The sequence below is a fragment of the Callorhinchus milii genome, unplaced genomic scaffold, assembly GCF_018977255.1.
Source record: "Callorhinchus milii isolate IMCB2004 unplaced genomic scaffold, IMCB_Cmil_1.0 Scaffold1, whole genome shotgun sequence".
Classification (NCBI taxonomy): Eukaryota; Metazoa; Chordata; class Chondrichthyes; order Chimaeriformes; family Callorhinchidae; genus Callorhinchus; species Callorhinchus milii.
The window spans coordinates 8,976,725-9,004,123 of record NW_024704742.1 but is presented as its reverse complement, the minus strand read 5'-3'; the positions used below and the strand labels follow the sequence as shown (position 1 = coordinate 9,004,123).

Sequence of the window (27,399 nt, the reverse complement as noted above, 5' to 3'; positions counted from 1 at the left end):
TTCTTGTGTGGGGCATGACTGCCTGCATTTCATGTCACTGACCTTTCCACAGGAGAGGAAGAGAAAGAAAAGGATTATTTTGACAACGAACCTCAAGCTCATTGGCCTCACAAAACCCCTTGATGATAACCAATAGAGGAGCCAACACACTAGATTTTGCTTCAGGTACACCGTCCACTCTTTTCAGGTTGTCAGCAGTGGTTGGCCTGCGGACAGAAGAAAAAAGAGATTTTTTTTAAATAAAAAAAGGCTGCTAAGAATTTACATGTTAATGCACACCATGTTTGAGACATTATCAGCAGACCTAGATAATGGGAGTAGCGGTAGTTAAAGGCACAGCAATAGGGCTGTTAGTTAGTCCAACTCCACAAGCATAGAATTCTTTCAGAAGAAGCCTGCAGCCAGCATTGTCTTGCACTCCAATCATTTGTGTTGCACAGAGGCTCCCAATTACGGTAACATTGTGCACAAAGTGGCTTATCTCTTAAATTGAGATGCTTGAAACCCTGGAAGGCTGAGCACAAAGGCAGCTTGTCAGGCATCATATCTTACAATGTGGACAAGAACATGTGATCAAACAAACACAACCATCACACGGGTGATAGGTGAGGTCAGCCTCACTGACGCAAACTCTCATCTGAATTCTTGGATGATCCAGCGCTGCTGCCCATGGGAACCCGCTTTTATAACCGCTGGGAGTTCCCTTTGCCTGGACACACTGATTTGGGGAAGGCCTCCTCCTAGTGACTGGAGGTTCACTGTGACTGTTACACTCACCTTAGGCTGCTCCTTCCCCGAGGTGCCCCGATGTTGGCAAGTCTGTGCCATTGTATCTGCCTCTCACTGCCCTGACTCTGGTATTATAGTAGCTCAGCCGATGTTTGCACACAGCAATGTCCACAAACAGCCACAAAGTCCCTTTTTATTTTTAAATCTGCGTTATTGTTAGCCAGGGCCCCGGGAGAAACTGCTTTTTCTTTGTGAATAGTCCCACAGGATCTTTAAAGTCCACCTGATGGGCCTCGGTTTAATGTGGCATTTAGCATTGAAATAAAAGCTACAGGGAAACAGCAAGAAAGCAGATCCCCATTTATTGCGCCCTGCAGTTAACGGAAATGCAACAAACTTTCAGCTTCCAGCATGGACTGTCCAGCTTCTCATGCTTAGAGCTGATCATCAAGTGGCTGCTGAGACCACTCTTGCATGCTATGTGCAAGAAACACCGATAACGTCACTTTATGCGGTAATCACATCATTGGCTAACCAACAACCCAGGAGACAGACATTTTGCGCTCTTCATTTTAAGGGCATCTGAGGTTGACTGCACTCTATCGGGATTGCCATGTGCTGTCAATATTTAGCTCATTACTGTATCATGAACCATACAGTCCTGTAGCTCAGTTGTTAGTTAGAGAACTCGCCTGGCAAGCGAGAGACTGGGTTCAATTCCCGGCAGGGCAAAATATTGGGCAACTTTCCTTACTCCACACACCCGTTTACCTAACAGTAAGTAGGAACCCAATGGTTAGTCAATTGGCAGATCACTTTTCCGGGTGTAATAATTCCTTAAAAAAAATAATAAATTGGTCACGGGACACTGTTGTGTGGAATTGGCTGCTGCCTTTTGCTCTCAAAATATATAGTCAATTCACTGTACTGTATATTCTGTGAAGTGCTTTGAGACGTCTTGAAGACGTGATAAGGCGCTATATCAAATGCAAGTAATACTGTTGTTATTATTACAGAACCAAATCAAATTTAACTCAGAACTCACTCCCGTCCAGGATTGGGAGGATTGACAGGGTCACAACCGAGCACCATTTTGTGAAGCCCAAAAACAAGAGGCTTTTGAATATAGAATCAGCAACAACACTTACAAAGTTTGATGAATGAAGAAACAAACGTGGGTTGAAAACATAATAAAAAGGTCAATAAAGATCCGATCTGTCCCATTTCTTCAAATGTTTAAGTTATTTTACATTTAAGTCTGAAGTTTATGAGAAGTGACCTGGCCCCAACAAGTCAGTTTGGCCCTGAGTCAGAGTTGTCAATGAATATTCTCAGGCTTGCTAATGTTCTCTCTTTGACAGACCCATTTAGCTGATATCTGGCACTTGAATCTTGCAGACTCCTAGACAAGTTAGTGAATTCTGAATACCTACTAAAGTAGACATATTGTATGCTTTAGCGCCATCCACTGGAATAAAGCTTTATGACAATACAACATCTCACTGGTATTTCAGTGTCGTCTTATTGCATTCAAATAATAATCCTTGCATTTGATATAGGGTTTTATCGCATCTTCGAGATACCTCAAAGCACTTTACACTTTACTGCAAAGTGAATTGACTACATATTTTGTGGGTGAAACACAGCAGTCAATTGCGCACAGCAGTGTCCCACAAATAGTCATGGGTTGAGTGACTGAATTATAATTTTTTTTTGAAGGGATTATTATCCCCAGAAAAGCGATCTGCTAATCGACTGACAACCAGATTCCTACTTATTGCTAGGTAAACAGAGGCGTATGGAGTAAGGAAACTTGCCTAACGTTTTGACCTACTGGGAATCAAACTCAGGTCCTCTCACTCGCTTGCGAAGCGAGCGCTCTAACCCCTAAGCTACAGGACTCCAAATGCTGCTGAAGTATTTATTAACTTGTGTATTGACTATATGTGTATGCAAATTTGGCAGCCGGGGGTGAGCAGACACGTATGTTATTACACATCTGACAATAAAATTAATTGGCGCCTCTGTAGCGGTCTCAGTAGTCTGGTTCCCGAGCTACAGGGAATCTTCCCACTTAGCTCCCATTAACCTTGTAAGCCAAAACCCTAATTAGACGGTGGTTCAAGCTGGCAAGCAGCGAGATAGCTTGCCAGACAGTGATCACAATGGCAATCTAAAGGTTATTATCTGATTAAATTCCTGCAGTATTCCAACCCACACTCTAGGGTCCCCAATGGTGGGCTCCTGCCAACTTGCATGTACAACTTTCTGGGATTAGATAACGAGATTGTGTCCCTCCAGGGAATGAGAAAGCATTTCATTCCAGACAAAATGAAATTGTTATGCATAACTGACAGGGAATACAGGGAAACTCTGTGTGCTGTGGATATTTTTAAGCAAGGCAATGGATTTCCGGTTGTGACAGACACTCACTCGGCTGACCAAATATATTTCCATCGGGAAGGTCCCACAATCAACCATGAGGTGAATAACCAATTAACCTGGAGGCCACAAAACGAAAATAAAATAAATTTCCCTCTCTTTTCAAATAGTGTTAATGGTTCTTTAACCTCATGTCAGGATAGACAGACATTAACTTCCCATTTGGGGGATATAATAATAATAATCCTTGCATTTGATATAGCGCTTTTCACGTCGGGAGGACGTCCCAAAGCGCTTCACAGAATATACTGTAAAGTGAATTGACTGTATATTTGTGGGCGAACGCGGCAGCCAATTGCGCACAGCAATGTCCCACAAACAGTCGTAGATTGAAAATGACCAATTTATTATTGTTTTGGGTTTTTTGGAGGGATTATTATTAGGCGTGTGGAGTAAGGAAACTTGCCCAAGGTTTCGCCCTCTGCCTGGAATTGAACCAGCATCTCCAGCAACCAATGCTCCCTTCAACAATGTACTGGAGTGTCAGCCCAGATTACAAATTCAAGTCCAGAGGTTAACCTACAATCTTTTGACTCAGTAGTGAGAAACTAACTGAGCTGTGCAAAACGCAGCAAACAAAATGAAAATAGTCTTTGACTTTTTACGAAGAAAGATTTTGGTTCAACTTTTCTTTCAAAAAAATCTATTAATTGATTGGCAACTACCCGCAATTTCTAATACCTTATCTTGGCAAACTCTAGTAGTATCTTGTTTGTGGCCAACATGGCTGGAGGAACATCCTTCTCGCTGGCAATTTTCTGCCTTGCTGTCAACAATTTGGCATACAATTTCCCCTGTGGACAAAACACTAATTAATGTAAGAGTGCAGCATAGTGCAAGGACAACCTTAAAACGTACACAGTAACTGTAAGCTCAGCGTTTATTAATTAAAAAGAAAACTTCATAAAAAGAAAACTTTTACAAATAGTAAATTTTACTCAAGCGATATTTCAGACAAAAGAACTAAATATTGGAGGGAAACCAAGCTCTTAACAAAAGATGAGTCCTGAAACCTGAGGTAGGCAATGCTGTCCCAAGTTTTGAAAGTGACGCTTTACCTGCATTGGGCTCTTAACCGTAAGTTGGAGGTAAGGCTGTGAGATATTAGCAAGACAAACATATGTGCAGGTGCGATGTTAAGTTCGAGATTGCTAGAGATGCTCTGAACCCAGCTATGTGATGCTAGCCACCTCGCACGTGAGTGCATGACTCTGTAAATGCCCACACATAGGACATATGCCCACACATAGGACATTTTTTCTCCCGATAGCAGAGGTACGTTTTTGTATAGATATTGTAGAGAGAAAAAATTAAAGATTCTTAGAGAAAGACACAAGAGAAAAAGGCAAAGTGAGAGACTATAAAAGAGAAAAAGTCAGACAGAGACAGAGAAGTGCTGGTACAGTGAGATATATAAATGCAAGTTGTTGTTTCATTTTTAATAAACCGCTTTATTAAAAGTGCCATATAATTATTCCACATCAATATACCTTTAACATCTAATGCCAAGTGCGAAGAGGTCTTGGATTTCTTTATCTCCAAGATAGATAGCATCCGCCTGGCCGCCTCCTCCTCTTGCCCCATGTGTGTCCCCCTCTCCACCACTCACTCATCCTCCCATGGCTTCTACCACAGGCCCCACCCTGCACTCCTTTACCCTCCACTCTTTCTTCCTTCCTCTCATCCTCCATCACCCAGATGAAACCCACCATCTGCTGCCTTGACCTCCTCCCCCACCCAGCTGCTATCCTGCTAGCCAGCAGTCAAAGGCTACAATCTGCAAACCTAATGCACATCTGGATCCAACCAATATACTACATATCGCAGGAACTGCTAAACTAACCCTTAGGTAAGACTTTATTAAAGTAGAATTCTAACCTGTAGCTCCAATTCCCTGGATGATACAGCGACCATCGAAGGTACAGATTTCTCCAGTGTGCCCGATGCAGGTGAAGGAAAGAAATGACTGAAGAAAAGGGAAAAAAATATTAATATGCCAGATTATACAAGATGTATGACAATCTTACTTTGTATCTTATTTTTCATCACAAAAGACACTTTTTATGACTGTCACACCGGCGTGAAAAATCACATGTTGGTTGACAAAGGATTCATTGCAGTTATTAAAAACACATGCCATGTGATTAAGAGAATTTACCATCACGTCTGATCAATTGGTGTCCTAATAATAATGCAAATTCACATGGAAACATAGGAACAGGAGGAGGCCATTCAGCCCCTCGAGCCTGTTCAGCCATTCTATAAGATCATGGCTGATCTCTACCTCAAGTCCGAGTACCGAGTCCAAGTAGTGGAGTCCTGTAGTTCAGTGGTTAGAGCACTCGCTTTGCAAGTGAGAGATCTGAGTTCAATTCCAGGCAGAGGGCGAAACCTCGGGCAAGTTTCCTTACTCCACACAGAGCCTAATAATAATCCCTCCAAAAAACCCAAAACAATAATTAAATTGGTCATTTTCAATCTACGACTATTTGTGGGACATTGCTGTGCGCAATTGGCTGCCGCGTTCGCCCACAAATATACAGTCAATTCACTTTACAGTGTGTTCTGTGAAGCGCTTTGGGACGTCCTCCTGACGTGAAAAGCGCTATATCAAATGCAAGGATTATTATTATTATTATTATTATTACCCGCCCTTGCCCCCTATCCCTTAATTACAGATTATGTGGATAAAAGGCAAGGAGATGAATTGTCTCTATAACAACTTCATGCCGGCAGGAACCATCTAGCCCATACTTTCCATCAATCCTACAAGATTCATTCAATATACCCATTGCTAAATCACCAATTCAAATAACCTGGAGTAAATGACACTTATCCATTGCTTTTGAAAAGCAATGTATTTTTATTTTCTGTGGTGATAGTGTAGTTTGGTTCACATGCATAGCTCCTTTCTTCTAAATAAAACATAACACCTGCATTTCCTATTTGGGCCTTGTTGTGAAATTGACACGCTTGTTCTAGATTATGCAGGGCAGAATAATTTACCCAACTCTAATTTATTCAATGCTTCATAATCTTAAACTAAGGCTCCCTCAGTCTTCTCTGTTATAGAGAGAAACGTCTGAGAGTAGCTAACCTCTCCTCACAGCTCTATGTCATTAGTAACAGAGGAATGTCATAAATTCTTTAACAGCAATTGTTACGTTGATTATTTTAGGATCATCCCTTTTACAAACACACATTCCTACAAGTGACAGACAGTGGCAAAGTCAGGGCAGATTTGAATAGATCTGCGCGAGTTTGTGACACTGCTCTGACTGAGTGGCGTTTGGCTCTGATATAAATGAATGCGGTCCATGAAACTTCGAAATTTTCCAATCACAATTCAGTGAGTAGGAAGTCTCTGGGGCACCAGACTAATATACACAGTGAAATCCGCTTTGGCCGGACACCGGTTAACCCCGGATGTTGGGTAAATTGAACAAAACAACCGGGCCCGAATCATTCGTATTGTTACCTGTTTTAAAAAAGCTAATTGATTTGAACAATGCGGTCACTCCGGGCAAAATGCCGCACTGGTCACCGCTAATACGCTCACTGGGGCCTTCTGTGTGTCCATTCAACCACGAGGGGCTCCAAGATGTAGATGGGAGGAGTGTATGATTGATTGACAGTGGAACTCAGCTACTCACAAGCGGCTGGAGTTGGGCTGTCAATCAGTGAGGGGGGGGCAGCGGAACGGGGAAGAACAAGGAAGGGAATGGGAGAAGTCAAACCAACTTTTGGCAACTAGGAGTGAGCAGCTGATGATGTTATGGCCAGCGCAAAGACTGAATCAATACAAAGCTGGGAGCTTTCACAGCTTGCAGGATTCTTTTGGGTTAGTGAACACTGCTTCAAGTGAAACAACATATACTGTGTCACGGGGTTCTTCTGCTGGGCGGGAATGGTATTTCAGTTATCCTCGGATGCCTCTTAAACCATACAAAACGTCCGACTCGGATGTGTCCGTCTTAACCGGCTTCCACTGTGTGTGTATGCATATATTACTCTGGACTCCGCACCTCCCTCTCACACTTCCTCAGAGGCAATCCGCCTCCAAAGGAGCTCGCTGCTGTGTAGATACTTTATCTCACGAGTTCAAATCTTAGGAGTCACGACTGAATTTATCAGCAGCTGCTAATTCTGCAATGTGTTGGTTTATTATTTCGGGAGGGGGTGGCGGGGGAGTGGGGAGAAAGAATTAAAAGCTGTGAAAGCTCCCAGCTTTGTATTGATTCAGTCTTTCGCTGGCCATAACATCATCAGCTGCTCACTCCTAGTTGCCAGTTGCATACAGAGCAGAACACCACTCCCACTGATGTTCAGCCCCTTCGGGAACAGTCAGGACAAAGCCAGGGTTTGTTACCTTTTAGTGTCCAACTCCACAAACAGATTCTCCGTCTCTTTTTCCTTCTGTCTGGCAAACCTTTGGTACAATGATTTCCTCTTTAGGATAGAAGAAAAACAAATTGAAACAAAAACACAGTTAATGATAATGTTATAATAATCTCTGCATTTATTATTATTTATTATTATTATTATTTGTATTTGCGCCCTATCAGGTCAAAAATGTCTCAAAGCGCTTCACAGAATTTCTATTAGGAGTACTGACTTGTATGTTTGTTGCTGAAAATGGCAGTAACTTCCCACTAAGGCCAGTGTACTTATGTCTGATACTGACACTTGGGCCAGTGTAGGTGTGTCTGTGTGCACAATTTAATGTAACCCGATGTAAGAAGCGCTTGGACATGTTTTGATGTGAAAAGGCGATGTATCAAATCCAAGAATCATTATTTAACACAAACAACGGCCTTTGTATTCATTATAGAAAACATAGTTAGAATAATCAGAGGTTACTTTGCCCCACACGCTTTAAAATTGTCATACTAATCATTACACAAGTGAGGAAATAACACTGCGGAAACGGCTTGAAGAAATCTGCGGACCTGAAACTCCTGTTCCTTGGCTGAGGCAGCAAGTGGGGAACTTCTTACAGATGAAGTTGGAGATTGAACGTAACTATAAAGGAATGCACAGAACAATCAGCACAAGTATTGCAGGAAAAAATTTAAATACATCATTATTAAAGTAATCCAGTACAATACAAAATTACATTTGTACAGCGCCTTTCATGTCGGGAGCACTTCCCAAGACGCTGGACAGTCAGGGATTTGGACCCGAGCTGGGGGTTAGAATCAGGGAAGATGGAGGGCAGGGAGAGTAGGGGTAGGAGAGTGGCCGAAGGCACGGTCGAAGAGGAGGGTCTTGAGACGGGCCTGTAATGTGAACAATGGAATGGATGCCCATACCTGGAGGCAGCCTTGGGTGGGGAGTGCAGGAACAGTTCTCTGGTGGGTTGAAGTAAAAGCTGAGCATGAGACTCTTTCGTGGCTTTAGTTAACCATGTTCTTCCCTGTCAAAATTAAAGGTTCACAGTAAACCAAAAAAAACAAGTAGCCAGATTTCTATTAGTTGTATGGGAGACAATCGTATCGTTTCAAAAACAGAAGTCGCTGGGAACACTCAGCAGGTCAGGCAGCATCTATGGAGAAAGGAAAGTGAGTCAACGTTTTGGGTCCCGACCCTTCGTCAGGTCGTGGACACGAAACGCTGACTCACTTTCCTTTCTCCATAGATGCTACCTGACCTACTGAGTGCTCCCAGCAAGTTCTGTTTTTGTTTCAGATTTCCAGCATCTGCAGTATTTTGTATTTTTTTTTAAATTGTCTTGTTTCATGTTTTGATGAAAAAAATTTATTCTCTTTTCAAAACTTCCAGATTCTTCCCAGGAAAACCCGCATTCACTTCTCAAAACACACACAAGTCGCACAGCCATCGTCCCTTCACTGAAGATAATAAATCATATTGATAGGAAAATGTGGTACAAAAACGTCCCAGCGTAAGTATTAAAAACATCTACACTGTACCCAGTGTTAGGGTCAAAGACACCCACACTGACCCAGTGTCTATATCACACAACAACAACAAGATTACATTTGTATAGCGCCTTTCACGTTGGGAAGACTTCCCCAGGAGCTGAAACACAACAACAACTTGCATTTATATACGCTCTTCACACTTGTACTCTGTCAATGTCAATAACACACACGGACAATGTCCCCAGTGTCAGGGTCAAACACACCTACTGGAGCTATAACGTCAGATCCATAAAGCTCCCAAAGGACTAGGCTGAACATTTACAATTATGAATGAGCTCAACTAAACAATTCCCTTTCGCAGTTACTGAATATGGCTATGACAGAAACTGTTGTGGAACATCACTTGGTGCCAGTTAGGGAAGGTTTGTTTTTGCATAAAATATTGCTTAAATTAACTTTGATCATCTGACGAAAGCTATCGTTTTAAAATCTTAAAGGAAAAGGAATCCTAAAAAATAACTGAATCCTTAAGGACTTTATCATCAGGAGATGAGAGGAGCAAACACAACAGGCCCACTTGTGAAATTTAGTTTTAAAAATGACCTTAAGATATTGAAATGAACAAATTATCCCAAAATAGATCTCTCTCTAATTTAAAGGGCCAAACATTCTTGAAAGTTCACCAAATTGAAAGGATTGAAGGATTCTCTGGAAAATCATTGTATCGGTGGGGATTTAGAACTGTGTTGCGAGACACAGTTGCTAGGAAACTAAATGCAAAATATGCATAAATATAGGCATTGTTTTAGCTGCGTTACAAACATGGTTGTTTGATTTGGATGTTGTACATTGTTAAATCTACCATTTCAAATACATTCTGTAGAGCCTAGTTACTGCACTTTTACATCACCCCAATCAAAAAGTATTTGATTTCTCCACCTGATCGCATATTGAATGTTCAATCATACCATTTGCATACTTAATATTACAATAATAGTAATAATAATCCTTGCATTTCTTGGGAAACTTCTCAAAGCGCTTCACAGAATATACTGCAAAGTGAATTGACTGTACATTTTGTGGGCGAAACACAGCAGACAATTGCTCAGAGCAGTGTCCCTCAAACAGTCGTGAATTGAGTGACCACATTTTTTAAAATGTTATTGTTTTTTTTGAAGGGATTATTACAATCGGAAAAGCAATCCGCCAATCGACTAACAAGCAGGTTCCTACTTACTGTTAAGTAGAAACCTGCCTAAGGTTTTGCCCTGCCCGGGAATCAAACTCATGTCCTCTCACATGCGAGACAAGTGCTCTAACCAACATGCTACAGGACTCCACAACATAATATATAATTGATATGGATTTTTAATTTAGTCTGCCCCACCAGGCTCCACCAGCTCCTGTATCCCAGCTGATCAGCCTGAAGATCCTCGTTCTGACTTTCAAATCTTTGAACTGTCTCGCCCCTGAAAAACTATGCATTCTCTTCCAGCGCTATTATCCGATCCATACCTTCTGCTCTTCCAATTATGATTTACTCCTTGTTCCTCGCTCGTTCCTGTCACACCATTACTCAGGGGTTTAACCTTCAACTCTAATGCCCTTGCTCTCTGGAACCCTCTTCAAAAATATCTTCAACTTACTCCTCTCCCTGCTATCAAAACCCTCTTAAAACAGTCAACTAGTTTTAACTTGCCCTCCTTTAACTTCCCACCATTGCAAGACCCGTCTCAAGACCCTCCTCTTCCACCATGACTTCAGTCACTCCCCTTCCCCCCTGTCCTCCATCCACACCAATCCCAATCCCCAGCTCGGGTCCGAAACACTGACTGTCCAGCGCCTTGTGACATCCTCCCAACATGAAAGGCGCTGTACAAATGTAATTTTGTTGTTGTTGAAGTGCTTTGAGATGTTCATCCTGTATTCGCACGTTCCTGTCCCAAATCTCTGGAACTCGTAGCCTCAATCCCTTTGTTTTGCCCACGCTTTACTCATGTTCAAATCACACCTGAAGGCTCTCCTCTTTGAACTGCGTGTTCAGTCACCTCCTTTGCCTTTCCAGTTCGGCGTCCAACCACATGGCTGTTAAGCACTCCAAGTTGCTACCCGTGTGAAGGGTGCTATATAAATGCAAGTTTTTGTTGTTGTTGATCATTGTGCTGCTAAATTTAACGATTGAGTGATAACTGGTGTGAATTCTTTGTGATTTGCCCTGTTCTCCAAGACGAAAAACAAATACCAAAGCTAACCTTAGCAGACAAGTGGCACAACACAGCAAATTTGTTCCTTGCCATCGAATCTTCCTGCAGAAACCCCTGAAAGATCAGCTGCCGGCCCAAGGCCTTCCACCATGTCTCAGAGCGGTCCTTTCCAATGCCGAAGAGAGGACTTTTACGATTCCAGATTGGTAAGCGCTGAGAGTGCTACAGATACAAGGGTGAGACATTGATCATTCATCACTCAACGATTACTCCCATCTGTTTATTTGTTGAATTGTGAGTCTGTCCTGATGGGACTTAAAATGGGAATACTCCTATATCATCAATAAAGAATGGGAAATAAAGGAATATGGAGGTTTGTTTTACTCCACTTCAATACGCACAAAGATGGGTAAAATTTCAGGATTCCTAAATACATGTCACACTTTAATTTAGGAATGCTATTGAATGCTATTGAATTACTCTGATTGTCCATCTATCCACGAAGCTGGGCCTGGAAAATAGCACATATGGCTGATGCAAACTACTAACACAGATGCACCAGATATGGTACAGGCCAAAACAGATCACTGTTTAAATTGCCCAAAGTTGAAATTGTGGATCTGGGATTGCAACTTTTCATGATAATTACTTTAACGAAACTATCATCCTGTAAATCAGCTCCCTGAATAGTGGCCATGCTATGAGGGAATATGGAATAATAGAATATTACAGCACAGAAGGAGGCCATTCGACCCATCGTGCATGTGCCAGCTTTTTGGACGAGCTGCTTTCCCCATATGCTTGAAAATATTTCTTCTTCAAATACCTATCCAATTCCCTTTTGAAAGTTGTTATTGAATCTGTTTCCCCACCCTTTCAGGCAGTGCACTCCAGACTGCACTCATTTTCTCCTCATCTCCCCTCTGGTTCCTTTGCCATGACTCACAGCATTTTCACTGAGGTTTTTGGCAGTAGCTATTACTCAGAAATCAGAAATCAGGTAATGTCTTCATGTCCTTCTGACATAAAAGAGAGAAGTGAAAATTGTATTGCAATGCACATTTCTGTTCCTTAATTAAGGAACATAAAATACCAAAATTTTGACCTCAAAAGATTTCCTAAGTAGACAACATGGGATTTATTTTTTCAAAAGAGACTTTCTACTTGGTGATCAAATAGCCAGACTCCTTCTGTGCTGAAATCTCATGATTCTATGACACAACATAAACACTGTCACTTAGAGAGTGGGTGAAAAGCTCATCTGACAGCCGTGAAGGCAGAGAAAACAAAATCTTTGGCATTAGATATTTAAAATAAAACTGAATTTGGCAAACAAAAGCATTTTTATATGCACATTACTTTTGTGTTTAATGGTTGCAACAGCAATAAAAGACTTACAGATCCTCTCAGCAGCAGGACGGGAACTCCGAGGCCACATTTCTCCCCCAATGCACTTACTGCACTCAACAGCTGTCTCGCTTCCTTCCCAAAATCTTGCAGTTCATCTTGTGGATCATCTGCGAGGCCACAGCTGTTTGCCCTACAGCAGCAAACAGGAGGTGAATGGGCATCACCTGAACAGGAATTGATCCGTGTATACAACAATCCAATTAAGCTTTGCATGCACTGCTCAATCCTTACAGTTATATAATAATAATCCTTGCATTTGATATAGTGCCTTATCACATCTTCTCAACATGTCTCAAAGCACTTCATGGAATATACTGTGAAGTGAATTGACTGTAATATTTTATGGGAAAAATGCAGCAGCCAATTACACACAGACATGATAAATGCAAGGATTATTATTGTAACCATGCAGAGATCCCTGAAATAAGCTGTGCATGTGGTGACATCGGATGAGGACAAGATTGGGTTCAGCTGTGATAGAATAACCTGCGTCATTCACAGTAAAGCCTCACATATAAATAGTGGGCTCTTGGGAGAGGTACTGGAAGACTGGGAATTGTACCCAGGTAGAAGGAAGAAGGTGGTCAAACATCTTCATCCCTATCCAGGAAGTGAGCAAGGAAGGAATGGGAGAAAAAATGTCAGAAAAACAAAGCAAAAATGCTGAATTCTTTTGGAATGTTGTCACTAGACCTCCTGGTTTTCATTGTATATTTCAACATTTTATTAAAAAAAATCCAAAACAGAGGTGCCTGTCAGGAAAACTACAAATGTAAATGATGCGAAGCCCATTAAAAAAGCCTTGAACTATCCTGGATATGTTGTTCTTGGCATAAAAATGATGCATCATAAGAAAATATATATATACACACACACACATACACACACACTCTATTACTAAGCTTTGCCAGTATGAATCATATATTACTAATCACGTTAACATTATAAACCATTAGATTCTGTTAAATTGACTATTATGCTGTTTTATTATGCATTTTGCTTATAATGGAAGTTACTTAACATTTGTACTGCTATACCTTTATAAATGAAATTCTCCTGCCAACTTTTGTAACCTTGATAGAAATGAATCATGGCTGTTTTTCCTTTATCTAATGTCTTTGAGTAGTTATGCAGAAAAAATAGATGTGTGATGAGAGGAGCTTTGGTAAGCGGACGTGGGAGTAGCATTACCAAACTCTAAGAAACAGAATATAGTGTGTGTGTGCGCACGCGCGTGGGGGGGTGTGTGGGGTAACCAATGCGAATTGTTTGATGTCTTTGCTCTCTTAAGTATAGGTTAAACAGTCGAGGACAGTATTTGACAAAAATAGCTGCTTGTAAGGAAAGTGTGGCAGATGAAAATTGCAACACGATTGGAAACTGATGATGGATTGAAGGGGAGGGTGGCATTTCTTTTAGTGTATATAAAGACTTCTGAAATAAAACATAGTATTGAAGAAGCACCTGTCTCTGTGAGCTTGCTTATCTCAGTGTCCAAAAACCTAAAAGATTTTAAGTTAACAATTTTATTTAAGTTAAATGTAATACAGAACTGGCCCATTGCAGTCGACAGCCATAAAGTACATCTGGTGAAGGGGATCTCTATCAGGAAAACTCACGAGAACTTTGCTCCAATCCAAGAAGAGTAGCTAGAACTGAGCTCTCATACATTGACCCAAAGTAAATGAACAAAACCCACTTTATGTTCTGAATTATGTTGAACAGCATTCGTGCTATTTACACACTGGTTTTCCTATTTGAGCAACTCTTTCAACTCCACACTGAATGATACCTGCTTAATTGCTTACCTTAATCTACAATTGTCACAGCATCTTTCAGTCCCCAAGATACCAAGAGTCACCTTGCGAAGTTGTTTGTCTTCAAAGTGAGACAAGATCATTCTATGAGAGAGTTAGAGTGGGGAGGGAGGAGGGAAAAACACAAACAATAATTTGTACTGCATTGGGTGAACATATTTATGTTTCAGCAGTACTGCTATTTAACCCTTAAATTTGACAAATACTTTTTATTGTTAACTTCACAAATTAATTAAAGAAAGCAGGGATCAAATTGATGTTCTCGGTCAGAGATTCAGTGGGTGATACACAGATGCAAAAAGGCACAAACTGTCCTGCAAAGGTCCTCACACCATACTGAAGACAGATGCCCAACAGCTGATGAGGAACTCTTGAGGCTTGGGGCGACAGCTGCTGGAAGGTGTTACCTGGATCCCAGTTTGTGAGACACATTCATATGCCCAGCGCCTGGAACCCACCCTGATTGGCTGCAGAGAGACCGGCAGCTGCTGCTAAACTCCGCATCTCCAACTAGTGGGACCATCTCTCAATGGGAAGGAATGTGACCCAAGCTGTGGGCAGGAAGAAGGTGGTGATGCTCTCACACATTTCATGCCGAGCTGTGTTGCCCTCCAGGAAGCTCACAGAAGGTGCCTGGTTCCTGCGCTGGTCGGATGTCAAAGGACCAACTAGTGACAATCCTCCTTGGAGGGAGGTAAGCAGGGGCTCATTGGAGCTGAACTGGCTTCAAGGTGACATGCCTGGCAATGAAATGTCGGAATCGAGCCAACCCTCTATGATGGTCTCTAGTCCGATTCCTGTGCCAGGCGGGTCTATGGTATTCCAGGGCACTGCTGATGACAGCACAGCCCAGCCTGGCTCATTGGCAGCACCTAGAAAGGCAGACCACTCACTGGAGGCAGGGAGTCATCCCGCTCAGCTCATGTTAACCCTGCAAGCCAAAGCCCTCATGGGTGGGGGCGGTGGTCCTACCTGGACAAGCAGCGGGAAAGCTTGCAATATCAATGATAAGCTATGCTGGTTTAGCTGGTTTGACTCCAGTAGTTACCCCAAGCACACTCTGGGGTCCCCAAGCCTTTGTTCTTGCCAACCTGCACCTAATACTTTCCAGAATTAGGTAAACAGGAAGCGTCCCTCCAGGGAGATCACAGTGATGGGTTTCCGCGTGTCAGACACCCGGCTGACCAAAAAAAAATGCAAAAAGGGCTGCTCTCCTCAGGTTAAGGATTGAGGCGAATGTCATAGCTGAGCACCAAAAGCTTTTGTGCAGGTCGGACTTGGAAGCTGCTCCTTTTCCAATTTCCCTGCCTGTGCTTGATCCCTAACTATTGCAATGTAGATAAGATTGTGAGATCAGTGGAGTGACAGAACCAAATCGTCATCCCTCCTACTCTTACAAAGCACCCTACCATGCCTAGTGAATTATTTCACTCAGCAGAGAATGTATTTGCTACACATTGCACCATGCAGATGAGTGATTAATAGCCTTAATACAATACAATTAGATTTACATAGCGGCTTTCACATTAGTCTGGGTGAAGGGAAAAACACCTCAAAGAGCTTCACGCGAGCTCTGTGGGGGATGCGGGAAGAGAAGATGACTGAAAACGCAGTTCAAGGTAGGTCTTAAAAGTGGGGAGGGAGGGGAAGAGGTGGAGGTAATCTGTGATGGAGCTCCAGAGATAGGGGGCAGGATGGCTGTTTGCTGACCCACAGATGGTGGGAAAGGTCGGGTGGGGGACCCAGAGCAGGCTGGTGTTCGCTGAGTGGAGGGAGTAGCTAGGTTGGCAAGGTTGAAGGAGATAGCACCGTATGGGTGTGAAGTACAATTCCTACTGTACAGTCTGTGCGGGTGTCATATACAGCTGATCCTCCATAAACTGAACAATCAGCTACAAAAGTTACTTACGTTCTTCTGCACTTGAATGACGTGAGGTATTGTTCTATGTTTGCCATCAATTTCATTTTGTACTCTCGAAACTTTGGGTTATGAATTTCACTCAGCAGGTGTCTGAAAATGAAGAAAAGTACAGTCAAAGAGTTAGGTCTTGAAAGAAGGGAGAGAGGGAGAGTCAGAAGGACCTGAGGAATGGAACTCCGGAGAGCGGGGTCAAAATGGCGATGGTGGAGCTGATGGGGTGGGGGCACCTGAAGCAAGCTGGTGTTGGCCAAAGGGAACGGCTGGCTCAGGAGGTCACAGAGGTGAGGTGGGGGGGATGAAGGACGTAGAGGAATTTCTCACTGGGGAAAGAGGGAGTTTCTATGAGGAAACTCCACGTCTCGTCACTCAGTGTCTGTCCTTATTTCCCCACCTCCTCGGGCACTCTCTCTCCTCTCTCTCTCTCGCGCACTCTCTCTCGGGCACTCTCTCTCCCCCCTCTCTCGGGCACTCTCTCTCCCCCCTCTCTCTCGGGCACTCTCTCTCCCCCTCTCTCTCTCGGGCACTCTCTCTCCCCCCTCTCTCTCTCGGGCACTCTCTCCCCCCTCTCTCTCTCGGGCACTCTCTCTCCCCTCTCTCTCTCGGGCACTCTCTCTCCTCCCTCTCTCTCTCGGGCGCTCTCTCTCCTCCCTCTCTCTCTCAGGCACTCTCTCTCCCCTCTCACGGGGACTCTCTCTCTCTCCCTCTCGGGCACTCTCTCTCCTCCCTCTTGAAGTAATAATAATAATAATAATAATCCTTGCATTTGATATAGCACTTTTCACGTCGGGAGGACGTCTCAAAGCGCTTCACAGAACACACTGTAAAGTGAATTGACTGTATATTTGTGGGCGAACGCGGCAGCCAATTGCGCACAGCAATGTCCCACAAACAGTTGTAGATTGAAAATGACCAATTTATTATTGTTTTTGGTTTTGGAGGGATTATTATTAGGCTCTGTGTGGAGTAAGGAAACTTGCCCAAGGTTTCGCCCTCTGCCTGGAAATGAACTCAGGTCTCTCGCTTGCAAAGCGAGTGCTCTAACCACTGAGCTACAGGACTCCAAGTAGGTAAGGGAATAAGAAGAAGAATCCTTGCATTTGATATAGCACCTTATCATGTTATTAAGGGAGGGAGCAAAGCGAAGGGATTGTGGAATGGAGGAGGAGATGAAGCTCAACTTCTGTACCTGTTTAACACCATGTCCCCAGGGGACCACAAGACATAACAAGTACTCGGCAATCCGTCTCGCCCAGCCCGGCCAATTTCCTGGTAGTACGATTCCATTTCCTTGGGGGCTCCATAATGAATGACATTTCGAATGTCAGGTTTGTTGATCCCCATACCAAAAGCAACTGTAGCAACTATGCACTGAAAATAAAAAGATCAAATTGAAAACATAGACCTTTCAATGAAAATTACATGTGGTCTACAATCCCACAGACTCATTCAGGAAGATGTTTCATTGACTTTCAAAGGGCAAAAGGTTGAATGGATCCAGCCAGACCAGGATTCAATCCCAGAACATTCTGGTATTAAGCGAATGCTTAGGATCAGAGGATTAACTAATTTAGCTACCCAGAAAGTCAGACATGTTGGGCTACTTTTTAATCTGGTCAGCACTTGACTTTGCACTTGTCTGACACAAATAAAAAATCATTAAAATGCTTAAGTATCCAAATTAGACTGAGGTCCACTTAGTGTATAATAATACTTGCATTTGATATAGCACCTTATCACATCTTTGAGACGTCTCAAAGCGCTTCACAGTATATACTGTAACGTGAATTGTAAAGTGTATATTTTGTGGGCAAAATGCAGCAGCCAATTGCGCACAGTAGTGTTCCACAGTCATGGATTGAAGTCACCAAATTATTTTTTTTTGGGGTGAGGGCATCTACATATGGCTGCAACCAACTTAAATTTCGAAGAGGATTAGGTGCAGGTTGGCAAGAGCTAAGGTTTGGGCATCCAGTTTCAGGATTTGGGCACTGCAGTGCATTGGGGTACTGCTGGTGCCTACTGTATGACAAGCTTCCTGTTATTTGTCCAGCTTCAACCAGCCTACTCATTTGGGCTTTGACTTGCAGAAGTATTTTCATGTTAGCTTCCACTGCAATATCTCTAATGCTGTCCGTTTGAGTTGGGTGGGGAGGGTAGGGATAAGAAAATAGGCAAAAAAATCACAAGCACTTCCAAGGAATCAGTGTGATTCATGACCTTAAATTGGTTTTCCTTTCAGAACATCTTGTCAGTTCAATCGAAAAAGTGATCATATAAATAACTTCACACCTGAATTTCGTCCCTCATGAACTTATGATGCACCTCTCTCCTGGCTTTGATGCCCATGCCGGCATGGTATCTGTCACATGAAACATTCAGGTTGTATAACTCGGCAGTCACTTGTTCTGTCATCTTCCTGGAGGGGCAGTAGATTATGGTGGAGCCTTCGAACTCAAAGGAGGACCTACCATTTTAAGACAAAGCACATGTCCAGGAGGTTCACCAAAACAGATGAAAACTAATTGAATAGTTAATTTTTTTTGAAAAAAAAGAACATTTTGCGATTCGAGTTAAGTCAGTACGTACTGTTTGTTTTTAATTAAGAACAGCTTTAAATCTTGTTGAATATTTGCAGATTTACGCATAACTTCCAAGTACAAGTTGGGTCGGTCGAAGCTGGTGCAGGTGATCTGTGGCTGGTTCAGGTTAAGACTCTCTGCAATGTCACGCCTGATCGAAGGGCTGGCCGTGGCGGTCAAGGCCACGAAAGGAACCTATCACAACAACAACTTGTATTTATAATAATAATAATCCTTGCATTAGATATAACGTCTGATCACGTTTTCAACACTTCTCACAGCACTTCACAGAATATACTGTAAAGTGGACTGATTCTACATTTTGTGGGTGAAAGGCGGCAGCCAATTGTGCACAGCAGTTGCCCAGGAACAGTCGTAGATTGAGTGACCAATTTTTTTTAAAAAGGTATTACCACCCCCGGAAAAACGATCCGCCAAACGACTAACAACCAGGTTCCTACTTGTTGCTAGATAAGGAAACTTGTCCTGGTTTCGCCCTGCCGGGAATCGAACCCAAGCCTGTCGCTTGCGAGACGAGTGCTCTAACCACTGAGCTATCAGGACTCCACCGTTCACACAGGGCAGTGTCTCAGAGAGCTAATGCTAGAATACTTAGACCCAGAGCTGGTGTGAAAGGGGAGGCGCCCGCAGGCACAGTCTCCTTGCTTCTGTGAAGCAGTTTGAGACGTCTCAAAGATGTGATAATGCGTTTTATCAAATGCAAGAATTATTATTATCGTTACCCACAAATATAACCATTTGCATATATACAGAGTGACCAAAAAGTGTGTTAAATACTCTATTTTTAAAAAATGTATATATCATAATTTCTTTCAGACTTATTAGACATTGTAATGGTATCACAACTTTTTGGTCACCGTGTATGTACATACATACTTGCAATCAGCCCCACACACACCCAAACACATATACGTGCACATGCAGCCACTCACAAATACATACACACAAGGACATGGATACACACAAAGGTACACACACACACATAAATATACACACCACATACATTCACACACATACACCACACACACACACACAGTGATTGATTAAGTAGACAGATTAGAAAAGTCCTTTACAATATTTGCCCTTTACAAGATTACTGCTTTGAAGTAATCTTTGTCATAACATTGTTTCTCTATCAAAGGTAATGCAAAGACACAAATTGACTGTGTGAAAAATGAACCATTTTATAGAATTGATGATGATTTTTGCACTATTAAGCCAAAAAGCCAAGCCAATTTCTCCACTCACTCCAGCCCTCAACATTTGCTCTACCCAATACGTTTCTGAAGCTACCTTTACATCTCTCTATATCTGACACCCCGTGCCCTCTCTCCGCCCGTGTTCCCACCCTCGATCTATATGATATCCTGCTAGCTTTATCATATCTTCACATGTCTGTGGTCTAAGGTTGATTCCTAAAAGTAGCCATCGTTTTCACTAAATCACTTTAAAATGGGAAATTTCTAGAACAACTTGCATTTAAAAAGTAGTTTCATAAACGTCTCAGAGCACTTTACAATGGCAGGGTTAGATGCCGAGCAGGGAAGTGAGAGGGTAAGGGGCAAGGTGACCATCAGTGCAGTTGAAGAGGTAGGTTTTATGGCAGGACTTTTAAGGCAGAGGGAATGAGATGGAGAGGAAGACAGAGGGAGATCCCCAATATCGCACTTAACATCTGAAAGCTTGGCCAAGGTTATTATAAACAACAACAACAAGATTCCATTTATAAAGCGCCTTTCACATCAGGAGGACGTCCCAAGGCGCTGCACAGTTGGGTCATGACCCGAGCAGGGGGGAAATGGTCAGGGTGAGGGAAGGGAGGGAGCAAGGAGGGGGAAATGGTCAGGGTGAGGGGAGGGAAGGGAGGGAGCGAGGAGGGGGAAGAGAGTCGAGAGGGGAGCTGAAGGCACGGTCAAAGAGAAAGGTTTTGAGACCGGCCTTGAAGGAGGAAAGGGAGGAAGCAAGGCGAAGGCACTGGGGGATGGAGTTCCAGAGCCTGGGGGCTGAGAGGCTGAAGGCCCGACCACCGATGGTAGGGCGGTTGGGGCGGGGGACGTGGAGCAGACCAGAGCCAGAGGAACGGAGGGTACGGGCAGGTAGGTAGGGGGATAGTAGGTTGGAGAGCTAGGAGGGAGCAAGGCCGTGGATGGCCTTGTAGGTGAGGATGAGGATCTTGAAATCAATCCTCTGGGGGATGGGGAGCCAGTGGAGGCGAGCGAGGGTGGGAGTGATGTGGTCCGGAGCTGGTGCGGGACAGTACACAAGCTGCAAAGTTCTGAATGACCTGCAGCTTGTGGAGGGAGGTGGCGGGAAGGCCGGCGAGGAGAGAGTTCCCATAGTCCAGCCTTGAGGTGACAAAGGCGTGAACCAGGGTTTCAGCAGCGTGAGGAGTGAGGTAATGGCGTAGTCTGGCGATGTTCCGAAGGTGATGGAAGGCGGTGCCAGTTGTAGTGCGGATGTGAGGGAGAAAGGACAGCTCAGGGTCGAACAAAACGCTTTGTTTTGGAGTTTTGGAGGAAAAGATCACTACTTCCAGGATTGGAGTAGTTTTACAACTCTGTAATTCATCTCCCTCAGATCTTTAATGCCCAGTCGCCGAGAGACTTGGAGGAGTTTCTGTGCCTAAAATTTCTCTCGAGCAGCAACCCCATCCTCCTCCCACCCCACTCCACATTCCAGGCCATCTCTTGGGGTCTGCTATCATACAGTGGTTGATGGAACAGGCAGCAAAGCTTCTGGTGGAAAGGGAGGGAGACAAGCCCAGTACTGTTGTATGTAGGTGGATGGGTGATACCCCAGCATACATCACAAATTAGGCATTTCCAACCTCATCTCCTCTGCAGTTCATATCCTCTCTCGTACCAGGCTCCGTGACCCGCCCTCGCCTGGCTTCACTGGCTCCCCAACCCCCAGAGGATAGAGTTCAAAATCCTCGTCCTCGCCTTCAAGGTCCCTCCACAGCCTTGCTCCTCCCTACCTCTGTGACCTGCTAACTCCTTATCAACCCTCTGCTCAGCAGGCTCTCGCCTGCTCCACATCCCACGTCTGGTCCACCCCACCATCGGCAGTCGGGCCTTCAGCCACAGTCCCTTCGTCTTGCTTCCTCCCTTGCCTCCTTCAAACAACATCTCAAGTCCCTCCTTTTCAACCGCGCATTCAGCCAACCTCTTACCCCTACCCTCCCTGTCCTCAAACATTCCTCTGATTCCAACCCCCAAGTCGGGTCCAAATCTCTGACTGAACAGCGCTTTGGGACATCCTCCTGATATGAAAGGCGCTGTGTAAGTGTAATTTGTTGTTGTTGGTCGCTAATTATCAGCTCACCTTAGGCAGAATACTTTTTAAAATTCCTAACTTTCTGTAGGAGTTTCTGAAATCATGTCCCCACTCAGCAATACAGTGAGCTTCGTCCACAGCAACAAGCGTAATACCTGTCAAGAGAGATAAACAAAATGGTCTTATTGATACCTAATGCTGTCATAGAATCATAGGATTATACAGCGTGTCTGTGCCGGCTCTTTGAAAAGCTTGGGTGACAACCATCGGCAACAGATTACTGCAAATCAATTGTTCCAAAAGCTGTAATCCTTCTCACATCTCCTTCCATAGTCTTCCCCAACTATACAACAAACGACTACTTGCATTTCCATGGTGCCTTTCCTGCAGGATAGAATCTTGGGAGCGCTGTACAGTGACGGGGTTGGACTTCAAGCATGGGAGAAGGGGGAGGTGGCTGTCTGTATATGCAGTCGAAGTGGCAAGTCTTATAATGAGATTTTAAAATTGGGGGTTGTTTCCTGGGCCAATAGAAAAGTACATCTTATCCCGGCCCAAATTGAGCTTGTGTGACCAATTCTTGGTAAGTGCTATACTATTCACATTAACATATTGGTATTTTAAACACACCTACATGTTCAGGAAATATATGCCTATAGTTTTAATCCAGGTTGTTTCACAAAATGCTTCTCTCAGTAGCACCAACCAACACCCCGCAATTTTCCACTTTTGATCAAACGCCCCCGCAATTTTTGTCAAATATTGTGCAATTTTCTATTGGCCCAGGTTATTTCTCTGGTTGAAATGACAGAGTCGTACTCTCAGAATTCCAACGATATTGTTTTACAGCAGGGCAATAGACGGTCACAAGAGCAGTCTCTGATCTGCCTCCCTGGGGACAAACCCCTCTCACCTCTGCTCCAGGTCCCACCAGAGCAGCTCTGTAGTGATTAGAACAGCATAAATCAGGTTTGAGCCACATGATTGTAAAGCAATTCATGCTGGAAACTACCTGCTGAAGCTACTTCAAGGAGGTGAAGGTGGTTTCACAGAAACATCTATCTGTACTTTTGTTTGGTCTGTCTGACACATGTGGAAACCAGCTTAAGCGGTTCCGAACCAAACTGAGAATTCCATGCATCCCGCCTACACATGAAACTTCCTGTGCATTGGAATGGAATGCATTCCCTGGAGGAGCATATTCTACTTATCTAGTTCCAGAGATTAAACGCAGGTTGGGAAGAGCCAATGCTTGGGGACCCAAGTGTGTGTTGGGCTAACTGGTGGTGTCCAACCAGCTAAAACCGCAGAGCTAGTCACTGAGAGCATTGTCTGGCAAGCTTTTCCACCGCTTACCCAGCTAGGACCAGCCTACCCAATAAGGCTCTTCAGGGAGTAAAAACCCTTTAAAAAAAAGAATTTGGTCACTCAATCAACGACTGTTTGTAGGACACTGCTGTGCGTAGTTGGCTGCCATGTTTCGCCCACAGAATATACAGTGAATTCACTTTACATTATATTCTGTGAAGCACTTTGAAACGTCTTAAAGATGCTAAATCAAATGCAAGGCTTATTATTATAAATGGGGCATTAAACTCGGGTTTCATTAGGAAGACATTAACAATTCTACAACACTAATTGAAAATGTCCTGGTGCAAATGATTGCTGTATTTGGCAACAACAACAGCCATTGAGATGAAATGCCAATAAAAGTGCTTTGGGATGTAATAAGGGTACTATAAAAATGCAAGTTATTTTGTTTCCTAACCATTTAGAGTTACCAGCTACACTGAACAAATGAAAACTCTTAAAGAATATGATGACACGTACCAACTTTGTCATTCAATTCCTTGAGCAGCAAAGTCGACACTGAACAGAATTCAGGAGTCATGTAAACGACTTTGTATTGACCCCTGCAGATTAAAACAGAAAAAAAATCATCTCAAGGCATTTTATCATTGAAAATGTATAAGAATAATTACCATTCACATGAAAGGCAGGTAAATCGATGTCTATACCTGCAATGTCACTGGAACTTTGACAACCTAATAATCTGAACAGTACCTAACATAACTGTAAAACTATAACTCCCCTCCCGCCTTATTTTCCAGACTTAAGTCTTCCAAGACATTCATCTTTTGACCTTTTTTTCTCCTACGCCCCCCTGCCCTCGTCCAGCTTGAGTGTCCCATCAGTTGTTTTAAGAGTTTCGAGATTTCCGCCCAACCTGAAAGGCTCTATACAAATGTAAATCGTATTGTTCAGTTATTTCAAATCTATCAAGTGTTGTTTTTTTTCTCATCTAATTTAGTGCACCTTTCTTGCACAATGTCTGCATTTTTCCTTTTCTGAAAGTGTTCGACATCCTTTTTCATTCACTGGGATTCAGTTCCCACAAACACCAAATGTCCTCTGGTTGTCAGAGATGCTGCCCCTCAGTTGCAAACCTCAGCATTATGAGGCGGAAATTCATTGATTATCCTTTCACAGTATAACAGTTTGACCTCATAAGGACAAGTCAGATTATTTGTTTTCCCCTATGTCAGAGATGGATTATTACATTTATGTTGATCTGCTGCAAAAAGCAGATAAGTTCAAGCCTACAGCGGGGATTCTTGAGCTCATGGAGGCTGAAACTCCAGTACATTGTTGGAGGAGCACTGAACTGTTCTTCAAGTAAGAAGTTAAACCAAAGTTCTGTCTGTTCAAGTGTATGTTAAAGATCCAACAACAACAAATTACATTTATTTAGCTCCTTTCACATCAGAAGGTCATTCGAAGGCGCTGCAGTTAAGTGTTTGCACTCCGAGCTGGGGGTTGGAATCGAGAGTGGTGGAGATGGAAATGTGGCTGAAGGCCCGGTCAAAGACAGGCTTTGAAGGAGACAAGGCAGGGGGAGAGGCAGAGAGATTCGGGGATGGAGTTCCAGAGGGTGGGCAGAAAGGTTCAAGGCTCAACCGTGATTGTGGGGCAAGCAGGGCCTGGGGAGCTGAGGGAGTGGACAGGTAGGTATGATGTTAATAGGTCACAGAGGTTGTCAGGAGCAAGACCGTGGAGGGCTTTAAAAGAGAGGGCAGACGATCGAAGCTTCCCTCGGCCTCTAAGTCCTTCACACCCTACCCCTCCCCCTACATCTGCAATCTCAGCTGTTCCCTTTGCCCAACAAACACCAACTTGCTTCATGGCTGCCCCACCATCGCCATTTTGCCCCCACTCTCTGGATCTCCAGTCCTTCCAACTCCCTCCCTTCCTTTTCGGGGCACATCAAGATCTAACTCTTTGACCGCGCTTTCGTTCATCTTTTTCCCAACACACCTTCCCCTTTTCCCACCCCCAGCTCAGGTACCCAGCCAACAGTCTCAAGATGTCCTTCCAATATGAAAAAGGTGCTGTGTAAATGTTGTTATGTTTCTGGAAGGGAAGCCAAAAGGTGAGACCCCCCTATCTTTTACATCTCAATGAGCTAATTTTTCTTTGGTATGTGCCAGGGAAATGGAACACATTTTACTGGTTTCCATTTCGACACGTTCAGCAGCAAATAAGTCCCTTCAGGCGTACTAAGCATATCCAGACTACAATGTACACCTCTCTCTCAAATAGAACATAATGTACATCTGTCTTGCCCAGACCACAATTCATGTCTCTCACCCAGACCGCAAAGTACATAGTGCTCCTGCAATTGTTCCAGTGTAGGTAGTTAATGAGCATATGTTATTTTGGTATCTCAGGTAGACAACACAGGAGCGTTGACTGAAACACACTTACATTTTCAGGTCAGCGTAAACATTTTCAGACTGTGAAGAGCCAAGGAAACAAGCTTCAATGTTGGACATCCTACAAAATAACATTGGGTAAAGAGTATAATATGAAATTAACATCCATTTGTACAGTTAGAAATATTGCTCAGACACTCAGGTCAGTGACAAACATGGACAATGGACAACGAAGCAGACATCCTTGTTGACACTTTTTGTTAAGTTCTCCTCATTGTTTCCCTCTGCTGAAAGCTAAAGCCAATTCAAGCTGGTTATTTGATTGCAGACAATGTGTGTCCTCAACAAAATTGGTATTCTTCATCTAGGAGTCTAGACAGAGTCAAAGGGCTGTTCATCTGTGTGATTAGCCCAGCCAATTCTGATACACTGGAACAATATTTAAAGAAAAACCCCACACAGAATAAATACACTTACTTGAGCTGAAGGACTTGGTCCTCCATCAAAGAGATGAGGGGCGAGATCACGATCGCAATACCTCCTACATACACAGGTGGGAACTGATAACATAAGCTTTTGCCATAACCTATTGGAAAAAACAAAATCGCTTAATGTTTGAAAATCTACCAGAGAAGTAATGATCAAAGTGAACAGAAGGGCAGGAACCTGGGATCTAATTTGTGATATTGGAGACGCAGAGCAACTAAAAATGCCTTCTGTTTGGTGATATCAAACCCTGACTAATTGGGATTTTCAGAAGCTGCCAAAATGCTGAAAAAGCTCAGAGAGCTGAGGAAGATAATGGGAGTGGTGGGGGAATAAGTGTCAAGGCGCAGTCAAAAACATACAACGTAAGTTGGCCTTTAAAGGTTTGGAGGGAAGAAGTGAGGTACTGGGAGTCCAGATGGAGTTCCAGAGAGCAGAGGCAGAATGTTTAAAAGCTTGCACGTTAACGGTGGCTCAGATCAGGAGGGAATATATGAAGCAGGCCCTTGTTAGCAGCTGGGATGGCAACAATATTTATTTATATAGCGCCCTTCACGTGGGGTAGTGTCCCGGAGTGCTTGGTAGGGGTTGCAGGAGGTTACAGAGGTATTGTGAGAGGTGGTAGCAGAGGCAGGCAATACTGTAGAGATAAGGAAAAGTTGAGTGAGTTAGAGCCCAGATGTGAGGCTTGAAGGTTGTGGAGGAATATGAGCATAAGAACGAGGATCTTGAATTTGAACCACTGGGGGATAGTTAATCTGAGCAAGAATGGGGGTGATAGGCTCGCAGCCTGGTGCGAGAGAGGACAGTAGCTGCAGAGTTCTGGACATTTTACAGATTGTACAGAGAGGAGCTGAGGAGTCCAATGAGCAGGGCGACAGAACAATCAAACCTCAACTTGATAATGATAATAATAATC

The 27,399-nt window shown here is 43.4% G+C and overlaps 1 protein-coding gene across 1 annotated transcript in view; it reads right to left on the bottom strand.

Moving 5' to 3' along the window:
• Nucleotides 1–27,399, bottom strand: part of wrn (WRN RecQ like helicase) — a 64,420-nt gene that overhangs the window by 15,592 nt on the left and 21,429 nt on the right. Inside the window, exons 14-30 of the mRNA XM_042338600.1 lie at nt 26,472–26,580; nt 26,047–26,115; nt 24,112–24,194; nt 22,330–22,436; nt 18,992–19,179; nt 18,695–18,869; nt 17,592–17,773; nt 16,394–16,495; nt 14,476–14,568; nt 12,656–12,797; nt 11,306–11,479; nt 8,484–8,587; nt 8,121–8,193; nt 7,541–7,620; nt 5,050–5,137; nt 3,853–3,965; nt 92–206 (exon numbers count right to left, since the gene is read on the bottom strand). Coding sequence (XP_042194534.1) covers nt 92–206; nt 3,853–3,965; nt 5,050–5,137; nt 7,541–7,620; nt 8,121–8,193; nt 8,484–8,587; nt 11,306–11,479; nt 12,656–12,797; nt 14,476–14,568; nt 16,394–16,495; nt 17,592–17,773; nt 18,695–18,869; nt 18,992–19,179; nt 22,330–22,436; nt 24,112–24,194; nt 26,047–26,115; nt 26,472–26,580 — 1,997 coding nt within the window. The remainder of the gene's footprint in view (nt 1–91; nt 207–3,852; nt 3,966–5,049; nt 5,138–7,540; nt 7,621–8,120; nt 8,194–8,483; nt 8,588–11,305; nt 11,480–12,655; nt 12,798–14,475; nt 14,569–16,393; nt 16,496–17,591; nt 17,774–18,694; nt 18,870–18,991; nt 19,180–22,329; nt 22,437–24,111; nt 24,195–26,046; nt 26,116–26,471; nt 26,581–27,399) is intronic.